Consider the following 21,791-nt stretch of genomic DNA (forward strand, 5'->3'; position numbering starts at 1 on the left):
AATCTCCAATGTCTCTTGCTTTCCCTTGTTTGAGATTTCTATCTTCTTTGCCTGCTCTTTAAAAATATGTCAAATTAAGAAATAATCTTTTGGATAGGTATGGTGGCTCACACACGCCTGTAATCCCAGCACTTTGGGAGGCCGAGGCAGGGAGATCACCTGAGGTCAGGAGTTGGAGTCCAGCCTGGCCAACATGGTGAAACCCCATCTCTACTAAAAATATAAACATTAGCCAGGCATGTTGGCATGCACCTGTAATCCAGCTACCTGGGAGGCTGAGGCACGAAAATCGCTTGAACCCAGGAGGTTGAGGCTGCAGTGAACCAAGATAGAACCACTGCATTCTAGTCTGGGCAACAGAGCAAGACTCTGTCTCAAAAAAATAAATAAATAAAAATAAAAATCACAAAAAATAAAAAATAATCTTTCTATGAAAAGTCAGAAGGTTTTTGATTTGCGTAAACCATTACTTTCTATAAATTCAGGATAAAAATGAAACATCAGAAGTAATACTTGTTTCAAAAGCAGAAAAAAGTTTCTCTTTGACGATGAGAGTGCTTCCTCTATTTAATACTGGAAAAAATTTCTATTTTACTTTAATGTTGAAGGCTTCTTCTGTTTTCAACTTTGCCAGCTTCTCATGTTCTGGCAAAAATATTAGATGTTAGATTTCTCAAAATTCAGGAACTTGCAGCTCCACTTAAAATACATACTTAAAAGCTACTCAGTTAGAAAATGTATTGTGTGATTAAACAAATATTTAAAATTAGACAAAAAATTTATGCATAATTCAAACTGTACATAATTCCCATTTATGCTTCTAAACAAATAGAAGCTCACATCTGTACTACTTTTACAATTTGCAAAGTGCTTTTATATACATTTTCTCATTTGCTATTCACGACAGACAAGTGAGACAAATATTCTTATTTTACAGATGGAAGTAGACCCAGACATTATTCAATACTTTAACCACTAATAGTGGAACCCTGAGACTTTAGATCTGCAAAAGGGTTTAATAATGCAAATATCACATGTATTTCCATTTTCAACACCATATTTAAGTTTTCCATTTTCTTAATAGAAAATGATAAAAAATGTTTTCCCCAATATAATAATACAAATGGAAAACATTATAGACAGTCATATACTAACCCAATGACCAAGATTCACCAGAAGCAAAACCTATTTGGGGGTGTCCTATATTGTTATGTATAAACAGGGCACCAGCACCAGAACCACATTTAGACTAATACTTTTTATTTCTAATTAAAAGAAAACAATGCAGGGCACTCCTGCAGCCTGCAAGTCTAATTGTACATACATATGTGTCAGACTATGCACGTGGCCAAGAGGAATGCAAAGAGATATTTTATCCAAATTTGGAGTTTAGGGCCTGATTGTCCTAGCTTAAGCCCATAGGAACTTGACAACTCGTTCATACCTCTCATCTTTAGTCATAGTTTCTTTTTCTCCATCCCCCTTTCTCCCTAACTACCCTGTGCCATTTAGACTGGAAATTCTAACAGGTAGCTTTTTCTTTCTGAATTACCTTTACTACTGTATAATTTTTATTTTCAGAATATTCCTTATTTCTACATCTTGAAGACATTTCTTTATAGTAGATGGGGGAGCTAGAGCTTACATTCACTGCCAGAAAAGGGTCAGTTCCAGTGTTAACTTCCCAGCAAACACCCAAGAGAAAAACTGAACAGAACAGTGATAGGTGGCAGAGCAGTGACACCTGCACCCAGAAAGCCGCACTGCAATTGTCTAATATTTGAGGCTCCCCTTTGTTATAATTCTGCCAATTTAAACTAGAAAATTCTGGCAAAGCAGATCAATACATTTAAATCACTGGTTCAACAAACCACTCTTTTTCATGTTATAATGTTTTTATTGCAATTGAGGACGTTTTCAGTAAGTATCTTGAGCTTGAGGCCCTGGCTAAGTATTCCTTTTGTACTAGAAATCAGATTTCTCTGGCACAATTCCATTGCCTGCAATGGTCTTTATCAAAACTACAAATGCCAGCACACTATTTCAATATGTATTCAGTTGTTCATATCTAAATACCTCATTAGCTATGAAACAAACCAAATATAAATGCTGAATATATAGTACATAGCAACAGATTCTTCACAGAAGAAAACAATGAAAGGCTAATTTTCTACAACATGTTACCTGTTCATTAGTTCTTCAATAATATGACTTAGGCTATTTATTTCAAGGATAACAAAATGTATGCGCCACTACCCATGTCTTCTCAACATTTTTAATCTAGGTTCTAAAGGGCATAAATGAGGATGCATATAGTCAGATTTATTTTTATAAACTTTTGATGTTTCTTTTGTTGTGCATCTTACATGAATATATGGAGACAAGAACAGATAGATGTACATTTAAGTCAGTAGTTATATGAATTTTGCGTATATGGCTAGTTGCTTATATGGATGTTGTAAATGACAAGATAAAATAACGAAGTTGGATAAACTCATCCGTGCCCTGTGAACTTTAGTCTATTTACTGCATAAATTGGTTCAGTCACTATTTATTGGTTTTTAAAAAATGGTTTTTAAAAGCTGCAAACCATACACATTTCTGAATCAGGAAGAGGTAAACTGTGACACAGTTCCCCCGTGCTGCTGATTCTTTTGGGGAGAAAAAATAAGAGTTTCCAAATTCTATTTTTAAAAAAGCTAGAGTTTTCTTCTATGATTAACCTTCACTCTAAAGTCCCTTTTACCCAAGGCATGGTCCCTGGGTCATCTTTTTGAGGCTTAGTTTCTGGGAAGTTTTCAGTAAACCGCTCTCGTGCTTTGTCCCAGTTTTTTTTGTTCTTGTTTTGGAGAAGGTGAACATCTTCAATTGAGGATGGTTTGCCTGTCCCCAAGCCTGCATGTGTTCGCCGAAGCTGAAGCTGGATCTGTTACCAAAAGTTGAGCAGAGGACTTATTTTAGAGTCTAAACACATTGAAATCTGCTGTGTCCAACTTAGGACTCTATAATTTTTTGATTTATTACAGATTGATGCAAAAGAAAAACCTGTCAAATGCATCTAATACATGCAGGAATATATATACTTTTATACATGGAACTTACACTCATTTTTCTATGTTGTCTTGCCTGTCAATAAGTACAGCCTACTTTACAGAAAATAGAGTGCTCCTTAACTAGCAATCACCAAACTTCATTTAGATGCTGCAGAGTATGTCATTCCACCCTCAACAGAAATAAAGGCAATGGATATGTTTAAACCCACTGTCCTATCCTTACCTAAGTAAGTGGAACAAGCAGGTTAAACATTAATAACCATAAAAAGAATCTGATTGTTTATTTTCATAACAGGAGGGGAGCACTTCTCAATATTTTAAGAACATTCAAAGCTAACATTTACTGAGTGCCTAATGTAAGGTACAATGCTTAGGGGCTTTATCTTCAAGATAACCCTGAAAAAGAATTCTTATCCCCATTTTTTCATAAGAAAACTAAAGTCCAAACTTGCCCAAAGCCACATAGCTAGTAAATGACAGAGCACATATTCTAACCTAGGTCTGACTACAAAATCCTAGTTCTTTCCACTGTAACTCAAAAAAAATGAGAAAGCTGGAATATACTCACACTGATCCATCTATTATTTCTTTAGGTACTAAGTCATTATCCAGAAAGTTCTACAGTCAGGTTACTTCTTAAGGTTTGTGTGAAAGATAACCCAAACCTCCTATGAACAATGGGAATGGGACCATTAATTAAACCACTATGTCGTTTTCCAGACATTATTCTCTATATTCCATGTTAACATGCTCTGATTCTTGAACCTAACAGACTTTTCAGCTCACACAGAATCCACCTGTTTGTAAACTAACACTGTGATTGTTCTTGAGTGCTCAGCACCAGGCACATTATGACAGTTATTAAAAATGACTCTAAAACACAGAAGAACCTTTGGCTCAGGAAACAGCACTTTTTACCCTAGCTTTAATGTAGGAAAAAAAAAAACTCAAAAAGAGGCTTTCTAAAAATATAAAACACAAAACAAAGCACATGTATATATCTGGTAATTGTGAATGCCCCAAAGGCAGTAATCATGTCTGCTTTTGCTTTCTACTATATTCTTAACACTTAAGGCAATGTTTGGCACATTAATGTACACAGTAAATATCTGCTCTAGGAATAAATGAATACAAGAAAATGCAAGTCTTACCGGAGTTTTCATTCCTCCACCATCCTTCCCCAAGCCCTCTCCTTTCTTCCAACCCATCTTCTCCAACATCTTCCGACCTTTGTTGCTATCAGTAATTTCACTTTAAGGAATATTAAAATGATAGTTGATTGATAAAAGATCTTTTAGGTCACATTTATAACAAATTCATGAATTAAAAGTAATTGGTACAACTACTTTAGAAAACCGCTTGGCATTACCTAACAAAGTTGAAGACACACAAATTCCACTGGTACATGTCCTACTTAGAAAAGCATGTGCACCAAAAGACACATACAACAATGTTCTTCCAGCAAATCTAATAGCAACAAATCAGAAACAATCCAGATGTCTGGCAATGATTAAAATGGATAAATTGTGGTACAGTCATACAGTAGAATATTATTCAGTAATAAAAATAAACCATACATAACAAAATAATGTGGAACAAAAAGAATATAGACACAAAATAAATATTGAATTGTTCCATTTCTTTAAAATTTTAAAATAAGTGAAATTAATCTATTGCTGTCAGGATGGTGATTACCTTTGAGGAGGAGAGCAGGACAGTGATTAGGCAAGGCACAGGGAGAATAAGCTTCTGGGGTTACTGATAATTTTCTATTTCTTGTCCAAGAAATGTGTATTCTGCAATACGTTAATTTTATGATTTTTATGATGTATCACTGAGCTATATACTTATAATCTGTGTTCTTTTCTGTATATGTTATATATTAAGAAGTTCAAATGAAATAAAACTTCTTAATCACTGTTTGCATTTTGTCCTATGATTCTATACTCTGCTAATTCAAGAGTATTTTATGTTCTATTATATCTTTTCAGTTCCACAAAATATGCTGTTAGCCCTTCAATTAATAACCAAGCAATGTCAAACCAATGTGTTTTATTTTAAATTTATCTTATTTAATTTGAATGCACTCTTTATATTCTCCAAGATTATATTTTAAATATTAAACTTAAAAAAAAAAGTGTCATGTTGCTTAGTGTACCTGTTTTGTAATCCTGTATTTCATTAAATAAAATGTTGGTAATGGATCAAACTCCATCAACTCTAAGGTACACCATTATTTTATGTACCATCAAGAGAAAATTGTTGCCATTTGTAACCATAAAACTCTTAGCATCAATGCAATATGATACTGAATCAAAACTTTATAATTAGTTATTAGTTCTATATGAAAAATTTAAATTTTAACTAAACTCAAAATTTATATTCTGAGGAAAAAAATGTAGCTAATATTTGATTAAATGCAGAAATATGGTCATATTGTAGGCCTCAAAAATCACCTGTTTTCATTTTTATCCAAACTACTTTGCCAAGAGAAAACTGAATCAGAGAAAAATAAATAAGAAAAATTATATTTCACGGTCATTAAGAACAGAAGTATTTGAGTATTAAAATAATTATTAAAAAATACTAGTCCATACCAAGTTCTTACCAGTCTAGGCTTCTAGATATCTAGCATATAAAAGCATATACACTCAACTGTGTGGCTAGACTGTTAACATACATATACGTGTGTTTAAGTACAGGTACTCATGTATATGCTCAGCAATTTTTTAGGGGATAATGGAATTCTAAGATTAGTGGAAAGTATAAATAGACTTAGTGTCTCCATTTTGTTGTTAAAGCATTCATTTTAAGGCCACTTATCGGCCAGGCGTGGTAGCTCACGCCTGTAATCTAAACACTTTGGGAGGCCAAGGCGGGTGGATCATGAGGTCAGGAGTTCAAGACCAGCCTGGCCAACAACATGGTGAAACCCTGCCTCTGCTAAAAACACAAAAATTAGCTGGGCGTGATGGCACGCAACTCTAATCCCAGCTACTCAGGAGGCTGAGGCAGGAGAACTGCTTGAACCCAGGAGACGGAGGTTGCAGTGAGCTGAGATCACACCACTGCACTCCAGCCTGGGCGACAGAGCAAGACTCCATCTCATAAATAAATAAATAGGCCACCTATCAGGATATATAGCCCTGAACATCAGACCACCCTATGAATGTGATTATGAACAAAGGATGTTTCGAGCCACTGTAATTCAAAACTTACGAATGAACAGATGCAGGAGCATCATCTCTTTGGAAAGTTCCTTCACTTCCAATCTGCTCCCTACGTTTTCCAGCTCTATCTTTATATTTTGGATTCTTCAATGTCTTTTCATCTTCGTATTCTGTATTCTTATTAAACACAAAATATTCATTGAGGAAGAGAAAGCTGATAAATAAGACAATTTCTGTACATGTGCCTTACTTAACGAATATGGTTCAATGTGGCCTCTATAAACAATAAAATAAAACAAGCTATGATATGAAGAAATTGCCGGGTATGGTGGCTCATGCCTATAATCCTAGCACTCTGGGAAGCTAAGGCAAGAGGATAGCTAGAGGTCAGGAGTTTGAACCAGTGTGAGCAATATAGCAAGACTCCCATCTCTATTTGATTTATATTAAAGTTATAAAAAAAAAGATATGAATAAATTATCATATTAGATATGCTACTTTTATTCTATCCCCTTTAAAATGTTTATATTATTTCAAGTTATGCCACAACATACATATACATAAGAAGATGATACGGTGAAAATATAGTATATTCTGACTCAATGCTGCGTTCTCGTCATACGAACGACTAGTATTTGAAGAAAAATACAGAATCCCTGGGGTTTGGGAAAAAATCTATCTCCCCTTTTCTCTAAGAAACTGAAAGTTCCAAGGGACCTACAGCAGTTCGATACTGTTTCTTGGAAGGGAGACATGTAGAGACTTTTAAAAAACCCATTTAACCTGGCAATAATAGTTTTTTACTTCAATAAAGCTCCATTTAAGTGACTAATTAGTCACTTAACAAACATTCACTGGATAAAGAGTATGTCAAGCTCCATGCTAGGTTATGAAATGCCAGAAGGAAGATGTGCATAACCTTTGGCCTATTACAGTATGAGTGGTTCGATAAAGGTATACACAAGGTGTGGTGGTGGCACAAAGAAGGGGTAGTCAATTCAGCATTCATAGAAGCCTTCCCTTTCCCTTTGTTATAACTTGCTGATCTTTATATAAAAAGTATGATACTCATCCAGAGAGATGCTAGGGACTGGACAGCAACTCAACGAAGGTACGACAGAAGCTTTTAATTAATTTTGCTTTTAAAAAGAGAAGAAAAATATAGAACTACCTATCCTAGTAAGTTCTTCCCCCAGAAGACAATAAAGAAATTGAGCTAAAATTTTTGAGAAAACAATTTTATTCTCTCCTTAAATGTCTTCTATTTTCCCCCAAAATTGGCCTATCTTGTTTTTTTCTACGATTTCTCTACCTTAGTGAAACAGCAACAACAAAAAAAAACACAATTTGACAGAAAAATATGTTATTTTGGCAGCAACTTCTTTTTCCATATCTTCATGAAGTGTAAAAATTCAGCACAAATATACTTAAGACCTAGATTCTACATCTAGCTCTACCATTTAATAGCTGGGCTACTAAGGTTTAGTTTCTCAAAAGTAAACTAGAAACATTAATTAATTGCCTCCCTGGTCTATTTACAGGATTAAGCGGTAACTTTTTTTAAAAAAACCTTTATTGAGGTATAATTAATATAAATAAATCATACATAGCTAGTGTACAATGAGATGCTTTTGAGATTTATGGACCTATGAAACTATCACCATAAGCAAGATAATAAACAAACCCATCTCTCCCAAAAGTGTCCTTGTCTCTCTTTGTAATCCAACTCTCCAGACCTTCCCTGTGTAGCATCAACCTTGTCTAAGCAATCACTCTTCTTCCTTCTGTCACAATACATTAGTTTGCTTTCCTAGAAGTTTATATAAATGGTGCAGAACAGTTCTTTCCACTTTCTTGTTGGTAGTTCTCAACACCAACCAGAATGTGCTGGGAATGCAACATCCTGAGGTAAGGAGGGATTGGCTGAAACAGTCCAGGCTGTTCCAGTCCCCACCTGGAAACAGGATATCCTTCAACATTGTAGCCCAGTGAGTCAAACGACCCTGAGGTACATAACCCAAGGTGGGCTGCTTTCCAGGGTCCCTCAACTGCTGTGCAAGTAGGACATACAAAGTTGAGGCTCCATTCACCCACAAGGCAGCTTTCTGACCTTTGGGGGGTGGTTTCACAATAAATCCCAGGCTTCTGTCGTCCCTTGTTGCCTATTTGTAAGTCATAAGCTTGCTTCATGTAACTTGTATGAGAGTGTGTTCTATCTCACTGACCTCAGACAAGCTGGAAATCAGTGAATAGTGAAACTGTTCCACAAGTGGCAGCACATATACGTGTTTTATTTGGCTTCACTCAACATAACTATTTTGAGATTCATCCAGGTAGGTTGTGGCCTATATTACTAGTTCCTGCTTTTTTATTGCTAAGTAGTATTTTCACCATATAGATACACCATAGTTTGCTTATCCATATATGATGGACATTTGAGTTCTTCTCAGTTTTTGGTTATTCAAAAAAAAAAGCAATGAACATTTGCTTACTGGTCTTTTTATGCACATATGCTTGCATTTATCTTGGTTAAATGTCTTAGAGTAGAATAGCTGAATTGTAAAATAGGTGTATGTTAAATTTTTAGAAACTACCAAGCAACTGCACCATTTTACATTCCCACCAGCAGTGTATGAGATTTCTAGTTCCTCCACAACCCTTACAATACCTGTTACAGTCAGTTTTGAAAATTTTAGGCATTCTAACAGATTTGTAGTGGTATCTCATTGTGGTTTTAATTTTCATTTCCTTAAAGACTGATGACACTGAACATTTTTTCGGGTGTTTATTTGCCATCAGCATACCTTCTCTGGTGAAGTATCTATTCAAATCTTTGGCCCATTTTTTAACTGAGGTGTCTTCTTCTTATTAAGTTTTGAAAGTTTTTTGTATATTCTAGATATAGAAGTCTTTGACCAGATACATGATTTGCAAATATTTTCTCCAGTCTATGGCTTGTCTTTTCACTCTCTTAATAGTGTCTTTGGAAAAACATAAATTTTTAATTTTGAAGAAATACAGATTATCAAGTTGTTCTTAAGGATTGTGCTTTTGGTGTTAGAATCTTTGCCTTTAAAAAAAAAGTTTCTAGAAGTTTTAAAGTTTTTAGGTTTTATTTTTATATCTATGATCCATTTTTGGATCATTTTTATAGATTGTTCAAGGTATGGATCAATATTCTTTTTGTCTGCTGTTTTTTTTGGTAAGGCCATCCAATTATTCTACCACCATTTGTTGAAAAAGACCACTCTTGGCCGGGCACAGTGGTGCATGCCTTTAATCCCAGCACTTTGGGAGGCGAAGGTGGGCGGATCACCTGAGGTCAGGAGTTCGAGACCAGTCTGCCCAATGTGGTGAACCTCGTCTCTACTAAAAATACAAAAATTAGCCGGGCATGGTGGCAGGCACCTGCAATCACAGCTACTTGGGAGGCTGAGGCAGGAGAATTACTTGAATCCAGGAGACAGAGGTAGCAGTGAGCTGAGATTGTGCCACTGCACGCTTCCAGCCTGGGTGACAGAATAAGACTCTGTCTCAAAAAAAAAAAAAAAAAAAAAAAAAGACCACTCTTTCTCCACCAAACTGCCTTCACACCTTTATCAAAAATTAACTGTCCACACATATATACGGATCTACTGCTGGACTATTTTGTTCCATCCATCTATTTATCTTTATGCCAATATGATACTACCTTAATCACTGTAGTTTAATTATAATAAGTCTTTAAATCAGGTCGTATTAGTTCTCCAACTATGTTGTTCAATCAATGTCATCTTTTTTGCAGAGATAAGATCTTGCTATATTGCCCAGGCTGGAGTGCAAAGCCTATTCGTAAGTGCAATCACAGCTCACTGCAAGTGATCCTCTTGCCTCAGCCTCCCAAGTACCAGGGACTACAAACTACAGACACTACCATGTCTAGTTATGTCAAGGCATCTTAATGCAAGTTTTCTGAAAACCAGAAATGTATATTCAAATGTAGGCTATTATCATTTTTCTACTCCAACTTCAGTAGTTTTTAGATTATGAATACCAGAACACTAAACTAACAGAAATCACAAAATCATACTACACAACTATTTATATATAAAATGTACTCAGCATATTTAAAGACATTTTTACTGAAAACCAGATATACAGCTTAACAAATGAAACAATATTTAACATCCTCACCTGTAAACCATATTTTACTCGTATTTTCTTTAATTCTTTTCTTCTTTCCAACTCTTTTTCCTCCTTACTTAGTGTTGGACCAACTGAAAGAAAAAAAGTTTGGTTAAAAAAAGCCACTAAACCTGATTTTGTAGAAAATTAAAACTAATGCTATTTAATTAATAAAAAACTAATATAACCCGTTAGTAACCATTCCGATTAACCAGAAGTTGAAATAAACATTAATATAAAGGATAAAAGGGTTGTGATGATGTCCTTTCAGCATTTTGGTAACTAAACCTACTTGAGAAGTAAAGCAAAAACTACACATAATAGGAATCTTACAGTATAGATACCAAAATGAACAATGAACATTTTGATTTTTCAATATGATTATTGTAACACAATCTCAAATGCAGAAATATTAAGTAAATTTTGCAAAGGAACATAGCCATAAGCAAAATAAAAGTCAGAGAAACCAAAATTCATGTTACTGTGTAATGCAACATACTCATTTTCAAATTAGTATCAGAAAACAAAAAATAAACAATGAACATGCATACTTGGCATTTGGGGGAAAATTTATGTCAAAAAAGATGATCTCTTACTAGTTCAAAGCATCTATTTAAATTTTAAGAGCTTTAGATGGATGGGATGAAAGCACAACAGTAATATCCTACAGTGCCATTATAAAAAATAATGGTACATAGACAATATACAGCATGAGCTATCAATAGGACAGAAAACATATCAATCAACAACCCTTAATGCCTTGGCCTATTATTTCCTATGTTAATATTACATGACAGAGTTCAACTGTGGATGACTTTTTTACATCAATACATACATGTCAAAAGGAAACCAATCTTTATTAAATTATTACTTTATTGTCATTACTTTTTAAATTATTTTAATTGATAAATTAAAAGTGTATATATGGTGTACAACATGATTTTTGATATATGTATACATTGTGAACTGGCTAAATCAACCTCATTAACATATCCATTACTACCTCGTGTACTTATCACTTTTTTGTGTATGATGAGAACACTTAAAATTTACTCTCTTACCAATTTTTCAATCACAACTGCTCCTAAGGACATTCGACTACCACTACAGTCTGACTCAAAAGCCTACTAAACTGGATTAGAAGAAACAGAGCTAATCAATCTCTTTCCTGGTCAGAAAGCAGACCAATGCTACATATCATGAAGCTAAATTATTACACAGAAAAATCAACTACAATTATAATCTATTAGCCTAGGTCTCAAATTCCAAATATATGTCATTTCTTAGTCTCATTTGGTAATATTTACTGAAATATATCTCAATCTATTATTACATCAACTGGATACAAGACCAATAGCTTTGTATAAATATCTCTCAATGCAGTATCATATCAATTAGACACGTAGCCAGTAGCTGACTGGTATTTTTTAGAACACTTAGGTAATGAAAGAGAACGTTATCACGGCCACATTTAATCTGTTTCACATACCAAAAGATTCATCTTTCTTATCAAGGCGAAGGTGGGCTCTAACCTGCCCTGGTTCACAGCCATCACAGGTATCACTGCCAGGGTGAATGTGAAAGGATAAGACAGTTTCTCCAATTTTCACTTCATCTCCATGCTCAAGTACATAAGGGTCACATTTAGTTTTCGGCTAGAGGGGAAACATTTTACAAAACAGAAATCAAAACAATCACATATGGTTACCTTACATCTATTGTAAGTAATGTCTGATTACAATTTTAAAAATATATTTAAAATAGCTGTAAATGAAATAGACACAAACACACTTCCCCAACTTGATGACGCATAAAAAAAAGTTCTACTAGTGGAGATGAAGACAGCTGAACTGAGCAATTTGTCAAACCCACCAATCTCGCTATCCAATCAGAAATATCCAATTCTAGACTTCAATCTATTACCAAAACATATAATCATCATAGTAAAAAAAGATGAAGTGTTAAGAGAATGGGATAAATGCATCACATCTCCCTTTTCTTCTCTCTTGATAACTCAGTTTTATTTCCATTTTTACTCTTACAGACTAAGAATAAGGCCTCCCTCCTTCCCTATCTTTTCTTTTTCTTTTTTTTGAGACAGTTTCACCTCATAGCCCAGGCTGGAGTGCAGTGGCATGATCTCGGCTCACTGCAACCTCCGCCTCCCTGGTGCAAACGATTCTCCTGCCTCAGCATCCCAAGTAGCTGGGATAACAGGCACACATCACCAAGCCCAGCTAATTTTTGTATTTTTAGTAGAGATGGAGTTTCACCGTGTTGGCCAGGCTTGTCTTGAACTCCTAACCTCAGATGATCCACTGGCCTCAGGCTCCCAAAGTGCTGGGATTACAGGTATGAACCATCGCGTCCAGCCCCTATATTTTCTTATTATATGCCAAATAGTTTGTTACATGCTGAGGATGTAAGTGTTAACTGAATAGACATAGCTTTTGCCTTTAAGAAGTTTTCAATTTAGCAGCATTTCCATTAAGACAATAAAAAAAAAAGGAGGACCTTCAAAGTTGTTATTGAGACATTTACACACTTACTCTGAATAGCTTTACAATGGATTCATAACTGAAAATAAGGCACAGATACACAATTAGAAGTCAAAACTCAACAGCCAAGGAAGACCCACTGATTATATTCTTTTTTCAGCCTTTCTGGAAATTTCTTTCCGACTAACACATTTGGGCTTTACTCTGAACCAAATGATAAAGATTATGGCCTTCAGAAATAAAAAAAATTCAGTTTTAAAATAATGTGCAGGTAACTAATTAATACATATACACTCACCTGAAGAATCTGTTTTCCATTAACAACTGTGCCATTTTGACTGCCTTGATCCACAAGGACATAACTTTGTAAGTCATGGTCAAAATAAATTTCTGCATGAAACTTAGAAAATAAAATCAAGCAATTATTAATTACTACACTTTTCAAAACTATGGACAATTTCTGTATGATATGATGACGTTAACTTGAGTCTTTGATAATTTACATTTTATTATACTTAACACTTTTTTAGAAACACAAACTATTATATGCTTCTGGTAGAAACAGAGGCTATAGAAGAAAATGTCATCTATAATTCTACCTTTAACTACCATGAAAAATTTAGAATATGTCCTACTTTTTCTCTTTTTGTACTAGAGATGATAATTTGAAAAATTTTGACCTAATGTAAGTATTTGTCCATATCATTAAAAACTCCTTTTTTTTTTTTTTTTTGGAGACAGAGTCTCACTCTGTCACCCAGGCTACACTGCAGTGGTGTGATCACGGCTTCCTGCAGCCCTGACCTCCTGGGCTTAGGCAATCCTCCCACCTCAGCTTCCTGAGTAGCTGGCACGACAGGTGTGTGCCACCATACCTGGTTATTTTTTGTATTTTTTGTAGAGACGGGGTTTCACCATGTTGCCCAGGTTGGTCTTGAACTCCTGAGTTCAAGTGATCCTCCCGCCTTGGCCTCCCAAAGTGCTGGGATTACAGGCATGAGCCACCACACCTGGCCAAAAATTTTTAATACAAAATGTGATTTGAAACACCCACGGCCAACCTCTCAGAGAAGTTTCCAGGATCTTCAATAGTTAGGACTAATCTTTCCCTCCTTTTTCCATAGCACTTTATCTATTCCTCTTATTTTGCTTCTTTAACGTTAAGTCATGAGGTTCATCCAGTTGTTACACAGTTACAGAGCTGTCGTTCATTCATTTTGCTGAATGGTAATCCATTGTGTGGATATACCACAATCTATCCATCCATCCTTCTGAAAATGGACATTCAGGGGTTTTTTCCAAGGTTTTACTATTTTTTTTAAATATTACTATAAATCTTCTTGTACCTGCAATCTATTTGTGTGCAAAATGCAAGTGTTTCTCTGGAGTACACACCTAGGAATGGAATTGCTAAATCATAATATAAGCAAATCTTAAACTTTACTAGATAACTGTTTTTCCAAAGTGGTTGTATCAATTCATACTCCCACCAGCAGTCTGTGAAAATCTTCGTTGCTCTATGTATACTAAACAAAAACTTGACATTGCCAAAATGTTTAATTTTTGCTAGCCTAAGAGGTGTGAAATTGCTTTATCATTGTGATTTTAACTTGCATTTCCCTGATTAGTACCAAAACTCTTTTCTGAGACGGAATTTCATTCTGTCACCCATGCTGGAGTGCAGTGGCGCCATCTTGACTCACTGCAAGCTCCACCTCCCAGGTTCACACCACTCTCCTGCCTCAGCCTCCTGAGCAGCTGGGACTACAGGCACCTGCCACCACACTTGGCTAACTTTTTGTATTTTTAGTAGAAATGGGGTTTCTCCATGTATGCCAGGATGGTCTCAATCTCCTGACCTCGTTATCTGCCCGCCTCAGCCTCCCAAAGTGCTGGGATTACAGGCGTAAGCCACCGTGCCCAACCCCCAAAACTCTTTTTAATATTTATTAGTCATTTGAGTTTCCTCTTCTGTAAATTTTCTTTTTAAGTCCTTTATACACTTTTTTCCAACTGGATTGTTTAGAATAAGTCTTTCCATACTGCAAAACCCTATTTCAAAAAGCTGTTCTAAATTACTTTTCCAATAGGAGTGATATTTAATAAATGATGAATGAAAATTGACACCTTGGCTTCATCTGTATTTCTCAGATTACTAGAAAGACTGAATGGCTTTTCATATATGAACCATGATATTTCCTTAACTGTGAATTGCCTGATGTATCTTTTGCTCACTTATCTACTGGTGTCACAGTGGGGTTTGAAAACAAAAATTCGCGTGAACTTTTCAAAAATAAATAATGTATATTGTGTCATATTTGTTGTGCCTGTCCGAGTCTGCCTTCTAAACTGGTTTCTTAACATACAAAGAGCAAAATTATTTTGTCCTTTGTAATTTTTACCATTTTTTAAACTCAGAAAGTCTTCTATCTAGTGGTCAAATACTTGTTTTTCCCCCTAACATTAAGTTTCTTTTTTAGAAGTTTCTATTTGGATACATGTTATATGTGCTATCAAACTGACTTCACCAACTAATTATCCACCCCACCAACGGATGCTAGTTTAAAAGAAAGAAAGAAAAAACAGAAATGCCACCAGAAGCCTGGTGTGGTGGTGTGTGCCTATAGTGCTAGCTACTCAGGAAACTGAGGCAGGAGGATCACTTAAGCCCAGGAGGTGTCAGGGGCTGTAGTGCGTGCCACTGCATCCCAGCCTGGGCAACACAGTTAAGAACCTGTCTCTATATCAAAAAAAAAAAAAGAAAGCCACCATAGAACTATCTATAGTTTAGATGGAAAGTGGGGAAGGATCTCGGAACTCTTTGCTATTTAAGTTACAGATAAGGTGTTATTTTTTTGGAGGCAGGAGACCCAAGGTCATAGTAAAAAAGCAAATAAGCAAGATAATCTGGTTAGAATTAAAATTATGAGAACTTTTTCCTCTTGCTGAATGAGTCTCCAAAAAGTGAAAGTAAATGGTCTTTCAAATTAAAAATGAGAAATTATATTCCAAAAAGACAAAAATCACATAAAATCTATTTTAGGTCCACATTACGGTCCATTAAATAAAAGCAAAATGGGAACGATGGAAGGTTAAAAAAAGAGAAAAGGAAAAAAGATAACTATAAGAGAGGAGAGAAAACAGTATAGGAAAGAGAAATATAAAGAGCCTTGGCCAGACGTGGTGGCTCACGCCTGTAATCCCAACACTTTGGGAGGCCGAGGCAAGTGGATCACTTGAGCCCAGGGGTTCGAGACCAGCCTAGGGAACCTCCAGGCGAAACCGCATCTCTATGAAATACATAAAGATTAGCTGGGCATGGTGGAGTACACCTGTAGTCCCAGCTACCCGTGGGGCTGAGGCGGGAGGATTGCTTGAACCTGGGAGGTCGAGGTTTCAGTGAGTCGTGATCACATCACTGTACTCCAGCCCGGGCGACAGTGAAATCCTATCTCAAAAAAAAAAAAAAAAGTAAAAATATATAAAGAGCATCAGGAGCTAAACCTTTAGTTATTTTCTACTTATAACTTGAGTTGCAATTCTGTTCTATTAGTTTTGAAAACTCAATTGTTCTTTTTCCTGAAACCATTAGATGATCAATTGGGGGAAGTTTTAAACAAGATCCCTGAGCGGTATAGGATATATTCTTGGGTTGTAAAATCCTCTGGCTCAAAGTAACCACCTCCTAAAGTAGCCAGAAGCCAGGTAAGATTCAATTTTTAACTGTCATAAAATACAGCCTATTTATTTCACTCAATAAATATTCATTAAATGTGTACTACTTTAAGACGTAATATGTTTTCTACTCTTGTCCAGATTCTTAAAAATAAACATAATTTTGTTTATTCAAATTGTGATAAAAAATTTTATTTTCTCAAGCACTGAAATAAACAAATCTGCACTGCCTTCATTACCATTACTACACTGTATATTAACCTTCCTATTAAATGAGAAAAACCCCTAAGCTTTCTACTGTAATAATAATATAAAAATTTACATCTAGGGGACTATATTTGAGAAATCAAAGAGCTTACCTTACTGACACCAACTTCAGGGATTCGGAGAGTATGCTCCATATCCTTTTCTCTGCAGAATGAAGTAAAGTGTCTTTAATAATTTTTGAAGCATATTGTATAAATGCAGCACTTATAGAGTGACATGGAAAGGATTTTTAAGAATAGATAATGTTAAAATACATGTCTATCAACAGTAAATCTCCTGGTTATGGATTATCCAGTTTCCTTACTGCTACTCTAGACTTCCTGTGCTTTCACACAGTGATTATTTGCTCATGTCTTTTTCTCCCCCCAGACTGTGCTTCCTTTGGGTAGAGATTTGCATTAGTCCTCTTTATATCCACAGCACATAGAATAATGCTTAACTTATGGTGAGGCGTGGTGGCTTATGTGCCTGTAATCCTAGCACTTTGGGAGCCCAAGGTGGGTGGATCACTTGAGGCCAGGAGTTCGAGACCAGTCTGGCCAACATGGTGAAACCCCCGACTCCACTAAAAACACAAAAATCAGCTGGGCGTGGTGGTGCATGCCTGTAATCCCAGCTAATCAGGAGGCTGAGGCAGGAGAATTGATTGAACCCAGGATACGGAGGTTGCAATGAGCTGAGACCGTGCCACTGAACTCCAGCCTGGGCAAAAGAGCACAACTCTGTCTCAAAAACAAAAAACAAACAAACAAAAATACATGCTCTCAATAAAGCCTTTCTGAAATAATTGAAAGAATGATATAATAATATTAACTGTTTTACCTTCCAATTGTAGCAGGGTTTACAGCAGTAATGATAAAGAGTGATCCTGTCTGCAACACAGGTGATCTAATGACAATTACTCTAATACATGGGGGCCAAATTTTGTCTTCGTCTGCCAAGGAAAGAAGTGAGTAAATATTAATTTAACTACTATGAAAAAGAACTTCATAGGGATAACTAGGCGGCATCCATAAAATAAAAAAGTGTTGGTCAAAAATCTTAATTCTGACTAAAACAAACTTCTTAAATTCTGCTGTATAATACATAGCAATGGGTAAGGCTTAACACTGTTATTAAAGTGATCAACATAAAGGTTGCAGGATATGTACCATCTATCACAGTTATCAAATAATCAACTCTTTCTTTTTTAAGGTTTTGGAATCTGAAAATATCCCAAATATTTTTATATTATTTTAAGTTACAAAAATTGAGTCCATTTAAAAAAAAAAAAAAAAGGCTAGGCACAGTGGCTCACACCTATAATCCCAGCACTTTGGGAGGCCGATGTGGGCGGATCACCTGAGGTCAGGAGTTGGAGATCAGCCTGGCCAACATGGTGAAACCCCGTCTCTGCTAAAAATACAAAAATTAGCTGGGCATGGTAGTGTGTGCCTGTAGTCCCAGCTACTCGGGAGTCTCTTGCTGAGACAAGAGAATAACTTGAACCCAGGAGGCGGAGGTTACAGTGAGCCGAGATCGCACCACTGCACTCCAGCCTGGGCAACAGAGCAAGACTCTGTCTCAAAAAATAAAATAAAATAAAAAATAAATAAAATAAATTTAAAAATAAAAGCAAAAGAAATGACATTGAGAACCAAAGAACAAAATAAGCTCATACACTACACAGTTGGCCCTCAGTATCTGTGGGGGATTAGTTCCAAGATCCCTCCTCATATGCCAAAAAGCTATGGATGCTCAAGTCCTTATATAAATGGTATCATATTTGCATATAACCTATGTGCATCCTTCTGTATGATATAAATCATCTCTAGATTACTTATAGCTAATAGAACGTAAATGCTATATAAATAGTTACACTGTATTTAGGGGATAATAACAAGAAAAAAAAGTTTGTACACGTTCAGTACAGATGCAGCTATCCATTTTTTTCCCTGAATATGTTTGATCTGAGGTTGCTTGAATCCACTAATGCAGAACCCATGGATACAGAAGGCCAACTCTAACATGAAATCCTGTGTTTTAAAAGTATGTCTTTATATATTCAAGTAAAAAAAAATTAGATTTACCATAATATCCATGTAATTGAATTCATAATGTATACTTTTTAAAGACAACTTGTTTTTCTCTCTTAATTACAAAAGTAGACTACAAATATCTAACCCACTAAAACAGCCTTAATCTATATTTTAAGATTAGAATGCAGGTAACTTGGTTTTGTATTCTATTGACTACGCCATTCAATACAATGAAACTTTCTGAAGGTCCAAGTATTAGTCATGTATTCACATCCTACTCTCTAAAAACCAAGCAGCAACCCACATAATTTTCAATAACATCATTAAAATAATGTTTACTTTCCGGCAGGTATACGATGACTCACTAACATTTTTAACGGTTTTGCTCTTATATAGTTACCAGACTGGGGTATTTACTTAAATAATGATTATCTACTCACCTTCATCCTCACTATCTTCTGCAGTTACATTGCCTTCACTGGTAATGTCTTCATCATAACTATCCTCGGTCTGAGAGTCTGTAATTTCACCTTCCTCTGGTTCACTATCAGTCTCCATGATTTTCTCATCTTTAAATGATGTTGAATTAGAGATGTCTTCATGAAGAGGAGACTCTATAGTATTTCCACTAGCTGGAACAGTGAATTTGGGGAGACTATTTTTGTGATGAATGCCTATTTTCGCCTTCTTTTTCATATTCGCAATATTTTCTTCCTCATTGCAGCTTGTATGTTCAACACTGAAGGCTTTTTGATCCTCTGAGTTCAAATCCTGGAGAAGGGTGGGTAGATAGGTGGGAACAGGGGAGAACACTCTTACACATCACTATCTGATAACATTACATCAAGTTTTAATGAATTCGTGAAGATATATGTCAGTAAAATAACAATGGTTACGATCTGTTCCCCCTCTCCTTCTCACATTTCCTTTCTTGGTTAATGATATTACCATCTTCTTATCATCCAAATTAAAAATCCTCTAGTTATGTCTGAGATCCCCTTAACCATATATAAAATTACCAAGTGCTACAGACTTTTCTCAAAATATATCCAAATCTGTCCCTCTATTCTCAATGTCTTAACATTCCTAGTTCAAGCCCTAATCACATATTGCCTGGACTATGGGATAGCATAGACCAATGGTGTCTAATAAAAATGTAACACAAGCTGTATTTGTACTTTTACATTTTCTAGCAGTCACATTTAAAAAGTAAAATTATTAATGAGATAGTTTACATGGTCTGCAAAATCCAGAGTGTATTTTACACTTAACAGCACATTTGAGTTTGGACTAGTAACAGTTTAAGTGCTCAACAGCCACATGGAGCTGGTGGCTACCTTACTGGGCAGTGCAGGCCTAAAGAATACCTATTCTAAATTTTCTTTTTAAACTTGTAATCAATTAGCAAGTCAATACAAATAAAATACAGAATTAGCTTTACTTACAACATGAATTTAAAGATCCAAATGTACTCAATATGTAGCAAAATTGTAGTTTTGCTAAAATTGAGTACTTCAGATTTGGCTTGATAATACATAAAAGTTTAAAGTACAAATTAATGGTAACTATCTTATTCCAAAATCTTAACTTGCCTGGTATAAGTCTTTTATTATTTATTGTACATTTATAGCTGATATGCCTTATAATAAATGAACAAATCTATTTTTCAATTAACAAAAATTATGTATTTTTATCATGTACAATATGAAGTTCTGAAATATGTACACAATGTAGAGTGGTTAAATTGAGTTAATTAACATGTACATTGCCTCAAATACTTATTTTTCTGTGGTAAGAAACTTAAAATTTGCTCTCAGCAGTTTTCAATAATACAATACATTGTTATTAACAATAGTCACCATGTTATACAATGGTCAAATCTATTATTTTAGCCTTAGAAAAAGCAAATAATTATTTTCCGTTTTTTTCCCTTGGTTTCTGACACACTCTCACTTTTCTTTCTACCTTACAGCAACATGAGGCAAATTCATATGCTCTTCTGTTATTTTATTAAATATGAGAGCATCTCACACAGCTTTTTTTTTTTTTTTTTTTTGAGATGGAGTCTCATTCTGTCTCTCAGGCTGAAGTGCAGTGACACAATCTCGGCTCGCTCTAACCTCCACTTCCCAGGTTCAAGAGATTCTCCTGCCTCAATCTCCCGAGTACCTGAGGCTACAGGCGTGAGCCACCACGTCCAGGTAATTTTTGTATTTTTAGTAGAGATGGGGTTTCATCATGTTGGCCAGGATGGTCTCGAGCTCTCGACCTCGTGATCCACCCACCTCACACACCTATCTTTAATAACAGCATAAATTCAGCTTGAAGACTGGCTAAACATTCACAGTGTGATAAATTATATACACTTTTAGCAATACAAATTCATCAAGAACAAGGGCAAGGAGCTGAAAAACCATGAGGAGCTTTTACATTATAAAATTATAGCAAAAAAGTTGCCTATCTGTATATACTCTTTAAAAAGCACTTGTATATTTATTACTTGCAGAACAACATATGCAGGGAAAGCTATTTGCCAGTACAGAACGTTAGATAGTCATTAAGTGAAAAGAAAGGAGGGCTTATTTACGGGCACTGAGGCACATATGTGTATTTCAAATTATTTACTCCTATCTCCCCTACTGTCTTCCTTCCACATAACCTCCACCTACAAAAAGTGAGGCTCAAAAATATCTTTAAAAATAAAGAAAACAGATGAAGATACTCTCATGGCCTCACAGGTACCTTTTAGAATCCTCAGGAAATTCTCAAAATTCCAACAGAATTTTTCTTAAAGCTCATCTTGAAATTCACATATTTTCAAAGAAGGATGGCTAAGATGAGTAGTTATGGGAGCGAAGCTGGACCACAATATCACAGAATGCTTTCTACCTCTATTCTCTAGTTTTTCAGGCAAGGCCATTTGAGGAGCCCTATATACTCTTCCTA

At 35.5% G+C, this 21,791-nt stretch overlaps 1 protein-coding gene across 1 annotated transcript in view; it reads right to left on the minus strand.

The window, feature by feature from the left end:
• Window positions 1-721: 721 nt before the first annotated feature.
• The window catches only part of LOC105475114 (angiogenic factor with G-patch and FHA domains 1), a 32,273-nt gene continuing 11,203 nt past the window's right edge, over window positions 722-21,791 (minus strand). The window contains exons 6-14 of the mRNA XM_011730119.3: window positions 19,286-19,616; window positions 17,650-17,761; window positions 16,920-16,971; window positions 13,184-13,285; window positions 11,877-12,042; window positions 10,397-10,479; window positions 6,273-6,400; window positions 4,205-4,304; window positions 722-2,926 (exon numbers count right to left, since the gene is read on the minus strand). Of these exons, the coding sequence (XP_011728421.2) occupies window positions 2,726-2,926; window positions 4,205-4,304; window positions 6,273-6,400; window positions 10,397-10,479; window positions 11,877-12,042; window positions 13,184-13,285; window positions 16,920-16,971; window positions 17,650-17,761; window positions 19,286-19,616 (1,275 nt within the window). The 3' untranslated portion in view covers window positions 722-2,725. The remainder of the gene's footprint in view (window positions 2,927-4,204; window positions 4,305-6,272; window positions 6,401-10,396; window positions 10,480-11,876; window positions 12,043-13,183; window positions 13,286-16,919; window positions 16,972-17,649; window positions 17,762-19,285; window positions 19,617-21,791) is intronic.

The sequence above is a fragment of the Macaca nemestrina genome, chromosome 6, assembly GCF_043159975.1.
Source record: "Macaca nemestrina isolate mMacNem1 chromosome 6, mMacNem.hap1, whole genome shotgun sequence".
In the NCBI taxonomy this organism is placed as follows: domain Eukaryota; kingdom Metazoa; phylum Chordata; class Mammalia; order Primates; family Cercopithecidae; genus Macaca; species Macaca nemestrina.